Below are 17,122 nucleotides of genomic sequence, written 5' to 3'. Positions count from 1 at the left end.
ACCTTTTTAAGCTCTTTTGGCCATCTTGTCAGCTTTTTGAAAAATTCTGCTTTATATTCAGCTATCAAAATGTTCAACTTTTTAAACCATTCAGCCTATTACTTTTCGGCCTTTCTGCCTTTTCAGCTTTTGAAAAATTCAGCTTTTTCTGCAAATTCTTGACCATTCATTCTTATAGTTTTATGCATTTCTGGCAGTATATTCAGCAGATTTCTGAAATCACTTCAGCCGCCAACATTCACACTGTATTTTTGTGGGAATTGCAATTTTTCTAGTTTCAAGTGGTGTTCTGAAGACGTTATCTTTCTCCGAGAAGAGCTTGTTTATTCAATTATGGTGAAAAAAATATATATTTTTGAGTTTGTAGTATTACCTCATAAATATTAGAAATATAACAATTCTGAGCTTGATTTTCTTATCCGAAACAACATAGTTTTAAGATGAAATACAGTAATCTTATTGACATTTATTTTTCTCTAGCATTTATTTGCATGTGTTTGGTATTGGGGTAATCCAGAAGTAGGATAAAGTAGTCGAGTAACCTTACTTTTATATAGTGACACTTCGATTATGTAACTGACTACATTATTTTAACCCCCCCAACCCTGCCACACATCACACAAAAGAGTACATTCACTTGGATACATTCCACTACTGCTCACAGTGGAGGTGGACTAAACCATGCGCACCTTGTTTAGGGGGGGCGTGGGCTATGAGAGGCTTTACTGTGTATCTTAAAATACAATAAATTGTTTATCAAAACTATTTATTTAACCCACAGTAATAGTTGACCAACATTGCTGATTACGTACAAAAACCAAAATTACACACAAGTCAATTTTCAATTCCGGACGTTTTACAGCCCTCCCGCTTATGGTGTACTTTCAGTGTTCCCCTCAGTCCAACGCCCCTTGCTATCGTCCTGTTTGTTTAGCTGAATTAAGCTTTAAAAATCATTTTATTTTTCCTTATCGCACGCTGTTCTCTTTCAGTTAAACTTCAGCACAAATCCATAAAAGCAAGAATAAAAACAGACATTGCTTCGGGCTGGACGGGCCCTCTCAGCCGCGTGAGACCCCTTACACGGCATCACTGAACCAGCCAATCCCGTCGCGTGTAGCTGCACTGCACATAGAGCTCGTGCTCAAGGAATCAGTGTTCGAGAGAGAGAACTGCTCGGCGAGAACAATGGGAGTACAAGTTGACACTCTTAGACCCGGAGATGGTGAGGATTTTTATCAATCAAGTGGCTTGTTAACTGAAGTACGCTTAATTTTTTATCATAGGTACGTTTTTAACCGTCGTTTTTACCCCTTCCAGGACGGACTTTTCCGAAGAGAGGGCGGACGGTGAAGGTGCACTATGTTGGTGAGACACGGCGTTTATTTCATTGCTGACTGGTCAAAGGTTGTGATTACATCTAGTTTAATCAGAAACGGGAAACATCGCCCACTCGAATATAAATGGTCGATTTTTAAATGGAATCGTGGAGAAATGGTGTGGTTTCACATTTTGGAAATGCCGTATCGTCGTTTTCTTGTGAGGAGACGGAAACTGTGAAGCGAGTAACGGTTCGCTAAGCTATCTTAGTTAGCACAAAGACTGGTAGCGGGGGCTCGGTCCAGTGTTGATAAAATTCTGCTCACGACCAGCCCATTTGCTCTCCAATGAAGACGGCATATGTCATTTTTTTCACCGAAGTGTAGAAATATCAATTGGCTAGGCTATGGTGGCGGGTTCATGTTGGTTTCAGCCCTTGTGCTAAGCTAAGCTAACCGTACCCTGGCTGTAGCTTCGTAATGAATGTATGACGTTAAGGAGGTGTCACCGTGCATCCTGATCGCACGAACTGGCTCATGTATGTCATATTCAATCACGTTGTGTTTTTTAAATGGTAAAAAACACGTAACATGTCTTCACGCACCCTGGTTGTGTTGAATCTTCTCAAATGCTAATACGTTTTTGTTCTTGTTGCTTCTGTTGAACAGGCACGCTGACGAATGGAAATAAATTCGACTCCTCCAGGGACCGGGGATCTCCCTTCGAGTTCAATATTGGACAGGGTCAAGTAATTCGTGCTTGGGATGAAGGTGTAATGCAGGTATGAAGAGGCTCACTTTATTATGAGCTAAATCATCTATGGGGGCACTGTTCAGCGTGTGAAATAGGACTGGGCAGTATGGCCCAAAATAAAATATTTTTTCTTTTTCTTTAAATTGCCAAGTGCTCCTTGATAAACACAACTTTGAAATGCTAAATGTTTACAGTTGTGATAGAATAATGAAATGCCTGCACTACATGGTCATCAGGCACATGTTATCCCATACAGCATCTGGACTGCCAGTACCAGGTGCTTCAACTAGGTAGAGTGATTTATTTGATGTACTTGAATTCAGTTTGCGCACAGATGGTGTACAACAGTCATCTCATAGTCATCTGCTAATGTTGTTTGTGCTTTGACATCAGCCTGATGTCTGTAGACAGGTGGCTGGCTACTAGCTAGTGTTAGCTCATGAGCACTGTTGGAGCCAGCAGTCCTCAACATTGCTTTTTGCAATACCTGGAAGTTCGCATTCTAGACATTTAAAGCATTTTGCCTAAACATGAGTTTGAATTAAGCCACTTATTTTGATTTATCACCCAACACTACTGTGGCAACAGCTGTAAAATATATTGTGTGGCTCTACATGTGCTCTCCAAAGTCTGTATGGCCTCAATGACTTCAAATTTGTAGGAGCATATGTAAGTGTTGGCAGAAGTTTGAAAGTTATAAGCATTTACCAGGCAAGAAGGGTCTAACATATCACGCTGTTAATTTGCATTCTGGGAAATGTAGGATCCAGGGTATTTTATTAATTTGATTCATGCCAGGACATTTAAGATCTCTCTAAACTCTGGTTCAGTTGTCTTTTATATTTTGCAAGTCTCTCTTTTGATTTTCCAAACTTTATGCAAGGGCATTACTAAGTCACTGGAGTAACCCTTTAACTGAGATGCCTGAAATGCAGATCAGCCGTTCAAATATTAAAACCATATTTTTAACTTCCTTTACAGATGAGCCTTGGCCAGGTTGCCCGGTTGACCTGCTCGCCGGACTATGCGTATGGCGCTAGAGGATTCCCACCCGTCATCCCAGCAAATGCCACTCTCATCTTTGAAGTGGAGCTGCTCAGTTGCTGAGTGTTTTAAATTGAAGGTTGCTCTTCAGAGTTTCTCATTCCACCCACACCCGGACACAAATAACTGTTTAATTAAAGGTGCTATCAGAAGCATTTATAATCAGGAATAAATCGTTGTAGAAAGAATGCTGATGTCTTGGTATGATTTAGACAAATGTTAAACATATGAGACCATAATAATGCAACTGGTATTATTGTTGCTAAGATGAAACTTGGATCCAAAAACTGTAAACGAATAGTACAGCATTTTGAGAAATGTTCATATTTCTTTCAGGATTTATGGGGCTTATACTCTTACATGTGACTGATAAATGTTAGGTAGCACAGCAGTCAATAATGGAATATGAGCAGATGACACAGGGACATCAGGAAAACTTGTGTGCTGTTCTTAATTTGTGTGCCATTAAAGAATCTTTACAGAATTGTCGCCAAATCTGAACCAGTGGCACTAATCCTGCAAACTCTTGTCGGTTCATAAATGTCTAACTCCAGCATCAAAAGGAAAATGTAATGATTTTTGATATTGAAGAATGTAAATGAAACACCTTTTAATGAAGAGCTTATTTGTGTTTTCTTGTCTGAATTTCTCCCTTCGGTAGATGAATTGACAGCTTGAAAGTTTGACACAATGGAAAACACGTTTCTCTGAAAACTGTCTTATGACTTAAGTTTTCATCCCCATTTGTGTTGCCATTTATAGTGTGAGGAATAGATTTTGAATCCCATCCCTTGTAATATTCTCTTGGGTCTTTGGAAAGGCCTCAAGTGTCCTTGTTTTTCGACATCATGCTTCACGTAATTTTTGGTAATGTTTTGTTTCTTCATTGTGCCATTCTTTAGGAATTGTCTTACCTGTGGGTATTGCATTAAAAAGAAATTATTCAATGTTTTTGCATCAGTCATTTTCATGATTTAGACTTGGCTATCACAACTTATTGTTCCTATACATATCAGAGATTTGTTTCTCAGGGTGGATCTTAACTTAAAAATGTGGCCTAAACACAAATCATGTTGTGAAGTTTTAAAGTTAGTTCTCTTAGAAGATTTTTTTTTTTTCATAAAATCCTACCAGAATATAAATCATTGATGTATTTGAACTAAAACTATGAAGTGTTTTTGGTGGCCAGCAGACTAGCAGGGGTTTTTGCCTTTCACTATCATTGTACAAGGGATTGACACGTGGCTTTAGGAATGTTCCCAGAATTGTTGTCAAACTGGATTCTGCTCTGTGGGTTTAGGTATAGTTTTAATCTTCAGTCCTCTGCATCAGTTACATAATATAGCAGGATACTCTATTTTAAGTGAAACTGCTGAATCCAAAGTGTTACTCAACTAAAAGAATCTGGAAAATGTGACTAATGCTATTATATAATCAGATTATTGTTACTTGTGCATTAAGTGTTGAAGCTTTGTATAATGCTGCAACCAGTGATTATTTTTCCCTATGGATTTATCTCCTGATTATTTTCTCTATTATATTCATTCTCTTTTCAAAGCACATTCTTACCTTTAAAAAAATAACCAACACTGAAATAGGAAGGAGATAAATTCCCAAACATCAAAACAAAGATAAACATGGAAGTGAAGAGCTGTTCCCAAGAAAGTGAAGGGTTGATCTTGATGTTAACTCTGAGCAGGGTAACATTTACAGACATTTTATTTATCTGTGATTGCTAGATATTTAGATAAAAAGATAAGTATCATCTTTAAATGGTTAATACAATTACATAAAAGGTGTGGCTTCATGGGTTTATTATTGACTGTCGCCCTCCAGTGGGGAGCTTATGGAATTACAATGGGGCGACACAACTCTGCTGCCTTCACTTGCTCCTAATAAAAGTCAAGTCGGCGGAACATTCAGGCGGATAATTACTATGATGATTGCCGCACACTAAGAATGAATTAGTATGGTAGAAATACTTGAGTAAAAGTAGCAATATCGCAGTGTAGAAATACTCGATTATTCAACATTTTACTTAAGTTGGATTACAAAAGTAGCAGTATTGTATAGAAGTGTATTCCTACTGTATACATTTGGACATTTACGACAGCACGTGAAGGCAGCGTTTCCACGGGTACGGACTCATCACCAGCAGTGCTTCATTCTGGAGGACAAACTGACGCACAGACGTCTTTCGGACCAACTAAAAGCTAAACATCGACATCAACTAACTAGAAGCTCGACGTTAGGTCACATTCATATTTAGAGTTCGCGTCGTCTGTGTGTTTTTTTAATTTTTCTAATAAGATAAGTGGGTACTTTTTTGTTTTTACAAAAAAAGTGAGGTGTTAAGACACAAAATCCCATTGAGCCAATTAGAGTCTAGGTTAATTCGCGTTTTGAGATGCGCTACGAACTGGGAGGAAGGATGGCGGTGACCCTTACAAAGACGGTTAATCTCATCACAGGACTGGTCATTGTTTTTCAGTTTCAACTGAGCTTCATGAAGCTGAAATCAGTTAATGGTGAGTTAAAATATAGATGTATATACACGTCTTGAATCCACAAATTAGTTGCTTGTTAGCATTAGCTAGTTAACGGAGTTATAGTTAAAATAACATACTGGACATTAGTAGTAATGATTGAATAATATTATCTTAAAACATTATTAAACTTTAAATATGTTTTTTCGTTTATACGTATTAAAAGTGTCAGTACTATCATATGCAAGTCAATACAGACGTTGGTGTCCACCGCACTTTTGTTACTGCGTCATTTGATGTTCGTGTTACGTTAGTTCTAGCCACATAAGTATCTGATTTTTTATATTATACAAGAGTTGTTATGTGCCAGTGATATTAATGTATTTGGACTGAACATGCCAACTACAGAAAATGATGTGAAGACATTTTTTTAAAATAAAGAATCCGAAAAAAAATCCCAAATGTTTTTTTGGTCTTGGTCCAGGGTCTAGTTGTTATTATTACCTCATTAATATTGTAAACATTAGAATTCTGAGTTTGAATGTATTCTGCCAAACTAGTTAGTGCCCCTGTAAGTTGATAAGTGAGGTAAAATCAACCATATATTCTAGCAATTTCATTTGATGCAGGCTAATTTACTCAAGAATTGTAATTAAGTACATATTGAGGTGCTTGTACTTGAGTATTTCAATTTATGTTTTGGAGATAAAAGTTGTACATTTGTTACTGTGCTACATTTTTTTGATCACTTTAGTTACTAGTCACTGTGCAGACTGCGGACTCTATCAGAGCCAAAGTAGCACATTTTTAAATTAATATATGTTCTCAGCAATCATTTTTAAGAAAAAAACTCTGATTCGGATGATCAGAAAAGTACTGAATATCAGATCTGATAATTGGCCAGTCTGATAGCGCCAAGTATACAGTTTATACATACATGTAAATGTATGTTTAATTTACCTTAACTTGTACTTTTTATCCTTTAGTACAGAAAATGCAGAAAATTACTTTTGATACATGTCATATCGGGCACAATAAACTTTTACTTACTTACTATTCATATAGGTGATTTTCACTTTGACTTAAGCAATATTTTAACATCGTTATTTGTATTCAATATGACTTCTGGGTACTTTTACAACACTGGGCCTGTGTACCTGTGTTTATTTGTGTTGCCATGTTGAACCACCAGGTGGAGATACTTAATTTTGAGGGAACTGATCGAAGGTGTAATCAGGCTCAGACGTGTTACTGAAGCAGCTGTTTTTGACCCTGTTTTTGCCAATATTTGTGGCTGGGCTCAACTCTGCGCAGAATATCTGCTTCATTTGAAGAGAGAGATAAAAAAAAAAAAAAGGTGGACCGTGATGCAACAGCGACTGGTGAGATTTGAAGTGTATGATAAATCCGACTGAATGCGACAGACTGGACATTTTAATAGTATCAAAAAGAAGCAGCCCCACAGTGGCAGTTGCAGTTAATACTTTTTGTTATCAATACAACTTCTCTATCATCTGTTTTCTTGACATCTGCACTGCTACTTTAGACTATATAGCAACAACACACTGCCCACGCCACAATAACATACATGTGGAAGGTTATCAGGCCTCTGCAGCAACAGGGCCAACATGTGACAAAAAATAAAGACACCCAATGCTGCCCAGCTGGCCTCACATGCCTGGTCCTAGACCTGCTGGTGTGAAGAATGTGAAGCATGCTTTCACTCTCTGCTGTGAAGAGAAAAGTTTGGACACACTGTTGTCACTGGAAGGGCAGAATGACGGGGTGACCACACATGTTTGCCACTTGGCGCATGCTGGGGGAATTGTTTATGTCCTCTTCCATGTGAGGAGGAGATTGTTTACTGATGTTTAAGATATTCAAGAAGTCATTCTCCACATCTAATTCTCTTAACATACATTTTTCGCCCTGTTAAGTTGCTTTATGCCTGTGAAAATGTTATTCCATACTGTCAGAACAATATATGTCAAGCGCCAGAAAGAAAATAATGTGCAGAATATTTGATCATTGAAACAATCTTTGTTTTCAGTCCGAGTGTGAATAAAGTCCAGTTGCGCAACATGAGTTTGTGATGATTTGCCCACCAGTGAGCAGCTGCTTGTTCACGGGTGTGACTACGACAATAATGATAAATCTCCTCTCTATGATGCTTCAGGAGTCTACCGCACTGACACACAGGAGCTGTCTCCTCCAGAAGGAAGCTCGTATGTAGTCGCAGGGAACAACAAGCCCAGGGAGAGAGGGTGGGCACCCAGGCCCAGTTCTGCGGCCCCTGGCTGGGCGGCAGATACAGGGGGTCACTACAGAGACAAGCACCAACCAGAGGCGTCAGATCCAGAGCTGCTGACGGAGCAGGGACACGACAATTCTACACATATTGTGGTAGAGTTATTTACAGCTAAGAGGTTGTCACTCGATGTATTTATGTATTTTGTCATGAGTCAATGTGCCAGTGTTTCCTGTGTTCAGGGACAATTGAATTCAGGTTCAGCAGATGAGGGAAAACTAGCTCTTAAGCTTTAGTTCCAAGGTTTTTAGGAAGGAAGTTCAGGACATTTAGGTAAAATGTTCAAATGTGGGTGACTAACATCTTACAAACATGCTGAATAAGTACAAAATTTATAAGCAAGAAAGAAAAAACGAAGACAATGGGAATATTTGTTGCTGTGGTTCTCAAATATGTTTCCTAGTTGGAACCAGAAATTGTAATATTAGATATATTAGCAACAAAATGTGATTTCTTGATTAAGGCATGTTTCCTCAATGAACAAAATAAGTTCATCTTATTCTTAAGACAAAGGTGCTAAATTCAAACTATATAGCAAGCTTGAAAGCACTCTTTTCATCACTCCAACATAAAGTAGATTTAATTTATTTTCTACAGTTTCTGTCCCTAACACTGGTTTAATGTATGTTTTAAAGCATTTCAATCCCTACATTTTTGGACAGAACATCGATCACGCCTACTACACATCTAAAATCTACGGACCTGGAGACGCAATGGGTAAAGAGCTGTGGGTGAACATCGATGAGACGGAGGAGGACGAGTGGAAGGTCTTTGGCGTCCTGTCCGGCACCCACAGACAAGCTGAGGTATAAAATCAATCTGTGAATACAAGGGACAGTCAGTGTTTTATGCTAAATTAAATACCTCCTGTAGAAGAATTATATTTTCCTTTGTGTATGTTCTTTAACTTTCCTGAATGAAATTATTATTTTGACATTTTAGTTTATATTGCACTTTGCCTTTCTTTGTTTCCAGAGAGTGAATCTTTCCTTTGACTTCCCTTTCTACGGTCACATACTAAAGGAAATCACGGTGGCAACTGAAGGTTAGTCTTTAACCACACATGAAACGGGATTCTATTTTCTTATTTAAATTTTTTATTAGGCCTCAATCTGTAGTCAAAGTAGGTTTAAGAGTATATACTGTATAGAGCAGCAACAATTAATCACAAACTATTTTGATAAGTGATCAGTTTAAGTAATTTCTTTAAGAGAAAAAGTTTTTTTTTCGGGGGTCCTTACTCCTCAATGACAGTAAATCAGTAAAATAATCAACATTTTAACTGTCAATGTAAATACTTGTTTATTGTGCAGCCTCATACCATAAAGAGATACATTTTATGAATTTAGAGGGATTTTTGTATTTTTGTTCAGCTGCACAGTTCATGCTTAAGTTATAGTAGGTCAAACTTTAAATAAGTACATCAATTAAAATATATTTGTTTGCAGAATAGCACTGCTTTAAAGAGGCTCTAACCTGCATCACATTTCCTTTGATGTTCTCTGATATTTTTTGCTTATACTATCATATTTTTTATGATCTGTGTGAGTCCACAAATGACATAAAAAGATGTACAATGACTGTGAGTGAAGCAGTTTGTGTGTGGGGATCCTTGTACCACAAGTCATCCTGGATTTGAGTAGTTATTGTGAATGTCTCAATGATCATTGCAAATAAATCCCTGATGGCAACCTCTGCTTGTTTTCCTGTCGCAGGCTTCATTTACACTGGAGATATAATCCACCGACTGCTCACAGCCACTCAGTACATCGCCCCTCTGATGGCAAATTTTGACCCGAGTCTGTCCAAAAACTCAACTGTGTTTTACTTTGATAATGGTAAGAGAGATAGAGAGAGAAATCTGTCGAATTTGGCCTTTTGTTTGTGGGTCTGCTGAGAAAAAAACATACTAAATAAATGTGCATATGGTTGTGTTTGTCCATTGTGTAGGCACTGCGTTAGTGGTTCAGTGGAACCAGATTCACCTGCAGGACAGCATCAGTCTGGGAACTTTCACCTTCCAGGCCATTCTGCACACAGACGGACGCATCGTTTTTGCATACAAAGAGGTGACATTTCTTCTCTTCTGTGTTCTTCATTTCTGTGAAATTTGTTTTATTATATTCTGTTCCCTTTTTTTATAGATTCCTATAGACATCAACGACATCAACACTGAGAACCATCCTGTTAAAGTGGGCTTGTCGGATGCTTTTGTGGTGCTTCATGAAATAGAGCAGATCCCCAGTGAGTTGCAAAATTAATTTTACTAAAGACTCAAAACACTGGATCTCATTGGTCTTTAACGACATCATATCCTCTCTGCCATGCTCCAGATGTTCGGAGAAGAACCATTTATGAGTATCACAAAGTCAACATCCTCAAGTCCAAAATCTCCAACTCTACAGCTGTGGAGATGCTTCCTTTGCCGAGTAAGACAGTCTTTCTTACAGTGCTGCTAAGATGGCACAACAAATTATAAATTATATGAATATATATATAAATATATGTATATATTTGTTATCCTATCAAATTGTAAAAAATTTGTGTTTCAAATACAGTAGCAGCAGTTGCATGTCAGCTCTATGCTGCAGGATGGAATGTAAAAATGTATTCAGGTTCAGTTTGCAGAAATCAAATCCGTCTTTTCCTCTTCCGTCGTCACTGGTTTCTTTATTCTCAGCATGTCTCCAGTTCTCCAGCTGTGGTCCATGTGTCACTTCTCAGATCGGCTTTAACTGTAGCTGGTGCAGTCGACTACAGAGGTAAACTGGAAAGCACTCATAGACAACATATTGTACACAACACTGCACATTCCACAACATTTATTTAAAAAACAGAATTAACTGAATCTTTGTTTTATTCCTTTTGCTTTACAACATGCTGCCCTATTGCAGCAGAGTATAAATTGTAAGTAAGTATATTAGACATGATCCACGCTATTCAACCACCTCATCCTTTCATCAATCACCTTGTCAATTAGGGTTGCAACTAATAATTATTTTCATCATCAACTAATCTGTCATGATTTTTATAGATGAATCAATAAGTTGTTTGGTCTGTAAAATGTCAGAAAATGCTGAAAAAAGTTGATCAGTGTTTCCAAAGCCCAAGACAACTCACTCAGATGTCTTATTTCATCTAAAATCTAAAGATATTCAGTTTACTGCCTTCGTGGAGTAAAGAAACCAGAAAATATTCACATTTAAGGAGCTGGAATCCAATATTTCTTTAAATGTTTATCCTTGACAATTGAGTTATCAAAATAGTTGGCAATTAATTCAATAGTTGAATACCAATTGATTAATCACAGCATCTTGTTTGTTTGGGAAGGTTAATGTGTCTTTCCGTTCTCTCCATACATTGAAAATGGTTGCTTTCTTTCTCAGATGCTCCAGTGGTTTTGATCGCAACCGACAGGACTGGGTCGACCTCGGCTGCCTGGAGGAGGTTCTTATCATTCCTCAATTCAGTAAACTACACAAAGTGTAACTAGTTGTAACTTGTGTCTGTCTGTGAAACAGTTTGCTGATGTTCGTTTTTACAGAGAAGGGATCCCCGGTGTCTCCGAGTGACCGATGTTGCAAACACCACATCTCACCACCTCACACATACGACCACTCTTGTTATGACGACCTCGATGCAGCAGAGGACCTCCAGCATGACCTCCACCCCCGTTAGCAAAATGTCATCCACTGTCACCAGCCCCTCTACACACAGCAACACCAGCAGAAGAAAAGTATTCACTCCACAGCCTCCGACCAGCAAACCTGCAGATGGTACGCTATAATAAACAAAATGTGTGTTCCATCAGTCTGAAACTTGTTGTTGTTGCTGGGACCCACGCCCAGTGTGTTGGGTAAAGTCTGACTGTGAGAGGGTCAAGTGGTCAGCTATTTCCCAGCCCTCTGTTAGCTCATAGCTGAGTGTATACAGCGCCATGTTAAATACTGCATAGTGTCCTCAGCTGCTGAATGTTAATGCTAATGTATGTGAATCTCTGCGGTCAGCTCAGAATATGGAGGAGGCCTGTATTTTGTCTGTAGGGGTCATTGGGCCTCATTCACCAATATCTTCTTAAGAATCTTCTTAGATTCTTTCTTAAGTTGTTCTTAAGAGGTTCCTTAAGAAAACCCTATGTCAGATTCACCAACTCGTTCATAAGCCTCAGAATTGTTCATAGGTGTGTTCTTACATTGATGAAAGCCGTAGCAGCAATATATATGCCATTGTTTTGCGGGCCTTGGATGGAGAAATGCCACGTATAAATAGGGTGGAGGGGTTACTAATTGATGGCACGTTTCCAATTTACTTGATTTATCTTAAATCATTGGCACATTTAATTTATTTTAGAATTTAAATTAATTGTAAATGACCAAAAATATGAAATAAATAAATGAATAAATATGACAGAATTATCACTGTAATATTGCATTTTATTGAACTACACAAGAGAAGAAAACACAACCATGCCAACATTTCGGCACTGAAATGTGCGTAAGAGTACTCCTGAGTGTTCGTAGGATTTGTTCTTGCCAAAGAAAAATCCTAGATAAGAAAAAATTCATGAATGCCACAATCTTCGTAAAATCTTCGTAAGTGGGACTTAAGAACAAATGTGTTCGTAAGAACGGTTCATGAATGAGGCCCATTGTTTGTATATGAAATGTCCTCAATCAAAAACACTGTTATTTTAGCTCTCATTTTGTATATTTATATTTAGATCTTATAAAGTACTTACTAAAATAGAATACATCCGTTGGACGTTCCATGTACAGAGGCTTTGTCCTCGCTGCGGTGGCCCCAATTTGAGTCCCGGCTTGAGGCCCTTTGCCGCGTGTCACTCCCCCCCTCTCTCATCCTGTTTCCTGTCATCTGTTTAACTGTACTTACAATAAAGCTATATAAAGGTCAAAAAATATACTTAAACAGTAAATAAAAAGCTACTCTATTACAATACAATTAGACATGGTCAATCTCTTGAAATGTTAAGCCTGCTCTTTCCCTGAGAAATGTCTTTTATTCCTTACAGAACCATCAATGGAAAAAAAAAAAACACAAACCATACCATATTGCATGTAATAACCTGTCTTTATTATCTTTACTAGATGACTCAAAGATGTCTCTACACATCAACGAAGCATGTAAGTTAACTGTTACCCAGAACTTGTATGTTTCCATCTGAGGTGCGACAATTTTTGTTATTATGTCACCATTGCAATTCTGATGGCACAAGCCGAACAAGTGAGAACATCTGCATGTTTGTGATGATTTTAGCCCCTTAATTTCGAGGCCCTGTCCACATGTACATGGGTATTTCTTAGAAACAAAGCGTTTTCTTTGAGTTTTGGCCTTCCGTACACATGTAAACTGTGTTTAGGATCAACAAAACAGAGCTTTTGGAAAAGTCATTCAGATATTTTTTCAGAAAAAGACACATTTAGTGTTTGTAGCATCATTGGCAATTGTGTTATAATGTCTGAGTTTGTACGGCCTGTTCAGGTGTGTTCTATGGACACAGATAACTTCTGAAAGGCGGCTAAAACACTCGTCTGGACTGTTTTTTTTTCCTAAACCCCGTGTACATGTAGACTAGGCCCCAGTTAGATCTGTAGAGTGGAGGGTAGCAACCCCTGTCATATTATCAGAGACACAGTGGCTTTCAGTCTGAGTGTCACTGAGGGTCTCATCATCATGTCTGTACAGCAGGAGACGAGGAGACCACAGGAGAGAGTGATGAGCGGCTGCAGATCGGTCTACTAGCAGGCATCATCATGATGATGGTTGTCATGGCAGCAGCCGTTCTGATGTCTGTCTACATGTACAACAACCCGACCTCCAGCGCCGGCCTCTTCTTCATGGAGGTCAGTGGCACCTACAGTCCATAATACCCTGAAAGAACCATGCTGCTAGTTATTTTTTTTATTTGTTTATTTTTGCAAATTTGCTTGAGCAAATTTTATTTCCTTTCGTTTCTGTTCAAAATGCAGATACTGGAACATGAATTCAGACATTTTGTTGAGAGCTGTGAGGGCTAGACACTAATGTAGGGAAAGATATTTGGACTACAAAGATTACCACAAAGTTTGGTATGACTCATCTTTGTCAATGAGTTCTTATTAATTTAGAACCAATCATGGGTAAAAAGTTCCCATTAACAACCTGCCAAAGTCGTAGTAGTTATGGACTTGTATGACATTTGCAGCTGATATTCATGTTTCCCAGATGATACATTTCAAGTATAGAGTTTCTGACCTTTTCTGTGTAAGTGCCAAATCTTTTTTCCCCCCCTTCCACCATATTCAGCACATTTTGAACAGAAACATACATGTCATGCATACAATTAGTAGCAGTAAAAATCATTTTTTTTCTCAGTGATATAATGAAATATTCCTTGAACAAACAAGCTCATGTGTTTGTTTAATTTCCTCTCTCCCCTCAGCGGCGGCCGACCCGCTGGCCAGTCATGAAGTTCAGGCGAGGCTCCGGTCACCCCTCTTACGCCGAGGTGGAAGCTCCCGGTCAGGACAAAGACACCGCGGTGGTGATCGACCCCAAACAGTCTTTTGCCTTGTCCGACAGGAGAGAGAGCGACCAGAGAGAAGGATTCATTGTTCCTGATCAGAGGGAGCGCTTCCTCGTCTCAGAGAGCTCCTGACCAAAACTACATACCCAGGAGGCTTTGGGGCAGAGATGGTTCTCTATGTTCTCTAATGCGGAGACTTTTTTTTGTTTTCAGTTACCTGTTGCTCAAGTTCATTTTAAAGATTTGAGTATTCAGAGAGGAAAACATCAAACCTCTATGAGGAGATTGTAACTGCAGAAGATTTTAAGCTACAGGTTTAATGTTAGCATTAGCTATCTGAGCCACTGGACTGTTTCAATGCAAAGAAAAAGATAAAAACTTGTTAACCGTTGCTCAGGTCACCCATTCTTGTTTACTGCAGCATCACAGAGAGCGAGAGGCGACGCTGCTGAATGTTTGTTTTGAGACCTTTTCTCTCAAAGACGACTGTTATTTTCCAGAGCAGGTATGTGTTGTTCCCACACCTACTTCAGAAGGAGGAATTTCATATTCGGGTGTCATTTCCTCATCTCAAAAATACAGACTAAATTCCTCACCATTACACCCACCTCCATCAAACAGAGCGCGCAGCGTTTCCATCTCAGAGCACAACATACTTTAACAGTTTGAAGCAAATGTCTGCAGCTGTTTGAATTTTTACTTTATTTCTAAATTTAACATTAAAGGCAGAAAACAAAATATGTATACTATAACATCTATAACCATGGAAAAATACAGATCTATATTTATTTCAGACAATTGTACAGTCAACATTTTTCTAGCATGCTGTAATTGTTCCCATTGTGTAATCTGTATATTTGAGTTAGTGGTAAACACAATGCAATATTCAGTAGCTGTACTGCAGACAGTTTTAGTGGCTTTAGAACTTTTATTCACCAGCAAGTTAAATTGACGGCTAATGTTAAGAAGTCTAAATATTATTCTAATTAAAACATTAGGATTTGTGCACATGCTGTGTGATGTAATAATTTTACCAGTTTTAGCAACATGTTAGTTAATTTTTTCGTTCTTATGCTTAGTGAGCTGAGTTTACCTGCTCGTCTTCAACAAATTGAAGAAAGTTTGTCATCCACCTAATAATAAAGTAGTTTTATCTACATTTTGATAAGATGATACAAGAATCAACAGTCAGTAACATACGGCACAACTACACCACATAAACATACAGTACTAGTGTCCCAAATTGTTTGAGGCATGTTTAGTTTAAAACTAAATTAAGGCAAAAGGTGTCCGAACGGATCACTTAAGACTGGCCTGTTGGCTGTAGAGGGTCAAGGCACTACTGTGATGGAGGTACCGCAGAAGAATCAGGCTTCCTTATCTTCTGAGAAACAAATCAATCAAAAAGGGAGAGAGAAAAAAAAATGATTTAGAATTCAATTACAAAGTGACCTGGGGTGCTGGAATGAAATGAGTCAGACAGCAGCTCTTGTTCAACGGGTGGATATTTCATAATTGTCAGAAAAAAAACTATCAATGCAGTTTTGTAACATTTTGTGACAGTAATTTACATATAATCTACAAATACTTAATATGATCTGGTTTAGATGTCCAAAGATTATCAAAACAACGTGAAAAGGGTTCAAACATGTCCTTGAAAGTTTGTGAATTAAAAAAAAACTCAATGCCTTGAACATTTTAGAAAAAAAATAAAAATAGACTTGAGTCATTGAAAGTGCTTGAATTAATATGTTGCACAGGAACATACATTTAAATTCTAATATTTTTTTACTTGACTTTAGCAGTTAGGCTACGATCTGCATTCTGCTGTTTCCACTGAAACAGCTTGATTGGAATTGTTCACACATTCGAGCCGCTCTGTTTGTTTTCTGTGAGTTTCTGTAAAGTCTGCCAGCTCAATCTAAAAATTGTTGGTGTTGTCTCAAACTCTGTCATGTTGGGTCCTTGAATTTGATGTTTAAGAATGTGAGGTGATTAAAAAGTACATTTGAAATCCCTTGACTTTTGCACATGCCATTGATGGACACTGTTATCCCACAAAGCATTGCACAGAAGAGAGGGAAGAGCTGGTTACACTTTAAAAATGTGTCTGCTAGTTAAACAGCTACAGGACCAACTTAGAGAGTAAAAAAAAAAAACTGCTTATAAATGCTAGGAGAAACATGTTGATGACGTGCGTGCAGGAATTGCATAAGCTTTTGTTTTGTACCTTTCACTGGTGGTGCGGGTAATCGCCTCCTCAGTTGTTTTGATGAGTCCAGGGTGACGGGCTGCATGTGAAACATAAGGCTTGTGTTTTTTTAATTCTTCTACAATGTGTTTGTAAGGAAGCCCTGAGGGGCAAGTGTAGAATTTGTTTTTTTTTGGTGATCTGTTTTCTAAGTCTGATTGAATTCTCTTGTGTTTATGAATTAAAATGTTGGAACTGTTTTACCAAGATAATCTTTTTCCATCTGCGAAAAGAGGTGAAAAAAAAATAATAAAAAATTCAAGACTCGTTTTGACCACAAGAGTCTTAAGTGCACCACTACTCAACAATCTTCTAACACTCAATACAACTGAAAGCATTATTATTTTATTCCAGGGGAGTTTTAATTTCTCTGCACTCTGAATACAAGATGCTTCTATTGTTAAACAAATGTTTTACTTGACAGAGTATCCTGACAA

General features: G+C 38.1%; 3 protein-coding genes across 15 annotated transcripts in view; 2 read left to right on the top strand and 1 right to left on the bottom strand.

Moving 5' to 3' along the window:
• Positions 1-894: 894 nt before the first annotated feature.
• Positions 895-4,064, top strand: LOC115572251 (peptidyl-prolyl cis-trans isomerase FKBP1A-like). The gene is made up of 4 exons (XM_030402139.1): positions 895-1,225; positions 1,321-1,368; positions 1,989-2,101; positions 3,055-4,064. The coding sequence occupies exons 1-4, from the start codon at positions 1,189-1,191 to the stop codon at positions 3,178-3,180; spliced, it is 324 nt and encodes a 107-aa protein (XP_030257999.1). The 5' UTR covers positions 895-1,188; the 3' UTR covers positions 3,181-4,064.
• Positions 4,065-4,183: 119 nt separating this feature from the next.
• Positions 4,184-16,952, top strand: plxdc2a (plexin domain containing 2a). 4 transcript variants are annotated; one of them, XM_030402135.1, is made up of 14 exons: positions 4,184-5,645; positions 7,780-8,006; positions 8,574-8,717; positions 8,887-8,956; positions 9,627-9,749; positions 9,862-9,980; positions 10,056-10,155; positions 10,245-10,340; positions 10,592-10,673; positions 11,298-11,358; positions 11,456-11,687; positions 13,017-13,052; positions 13,615-13,772; positions 14,351-16,952. In XM_030402135.1, the coding sequence occupies exons 1-14, from the start codon at positions 5,525-5,527 to the stop codon at positions 14,564-14,566; spliced, it is 1,785 nt and encodes a 594-aa protein (XP_030257995.1). In that variant the 5' UTR covers positions 4,184-5,524; the 3' UTR covers positions 14,567-16,952. The 4 variants fall into 4 exon arrangements, with proteins under 4 accessions (XP_030257995.1, XP_030257994.1, XP_030257996.1 ...); XM_030402134.1 differs by having other exon boundaries at positions 8,547-8,717; XM_030402136.1 differs by having other exon boundaries at positions 7,780-8,029.
• The window catches only part of myripa (myosin VIIA and Rab interacting protein a), a 31,942-nt gene continuing 27,800 nt past the window's right edge, over positions 12,981-17,122 (bottom strand). For 3 of the 10 annotated variants that reach the window (XM_030402128.1, XM_030402132.1, XM_030402133.1), the window contains 3 exons: positions 16,890-16,908; positions 16,665-16,725; positions 15,114-15,818 (listed from right to left, as the gene is read on the bottom strand). In XM_030402128.1, the coding sequence (XP_030257988.1) occupies positions 15,812-15,818; positions 16,665-16,725; positions 16,890-16,908 (87 nt within the window). In that variant the 3' untranslated portion in view covers positions 15,114-15,811. Of the gene's footprint in view, positions 13,801-15,113; positions 15,819-16,664; positions 16,726-16,889; positions 16,909-17,122 lie in introns of those variants that run through there. The other 7 variants (XR_003982062.1, XR_003982061.1, XR_003982064.1 and 4 more) reach the window with 7 other exon arrangements.

Source organism: Sparus aurata, chromosome 21 (assembly GCF_900880675.1).
Source record: "Sparus aurata chromosome 21, fSpaAur1.1, whole genome shotgun sequence".
NCBI lineage: Eukaryota > Metazoa > Chordata > Actinopteri > Spariformes > Sparidae > Sparus > Sparus aurata.
The sequence above is the reverse complement of the archived record's forward strand: the minus strand, read 5'-3'. Positions and strand labels throughout refer to the sequence as shown.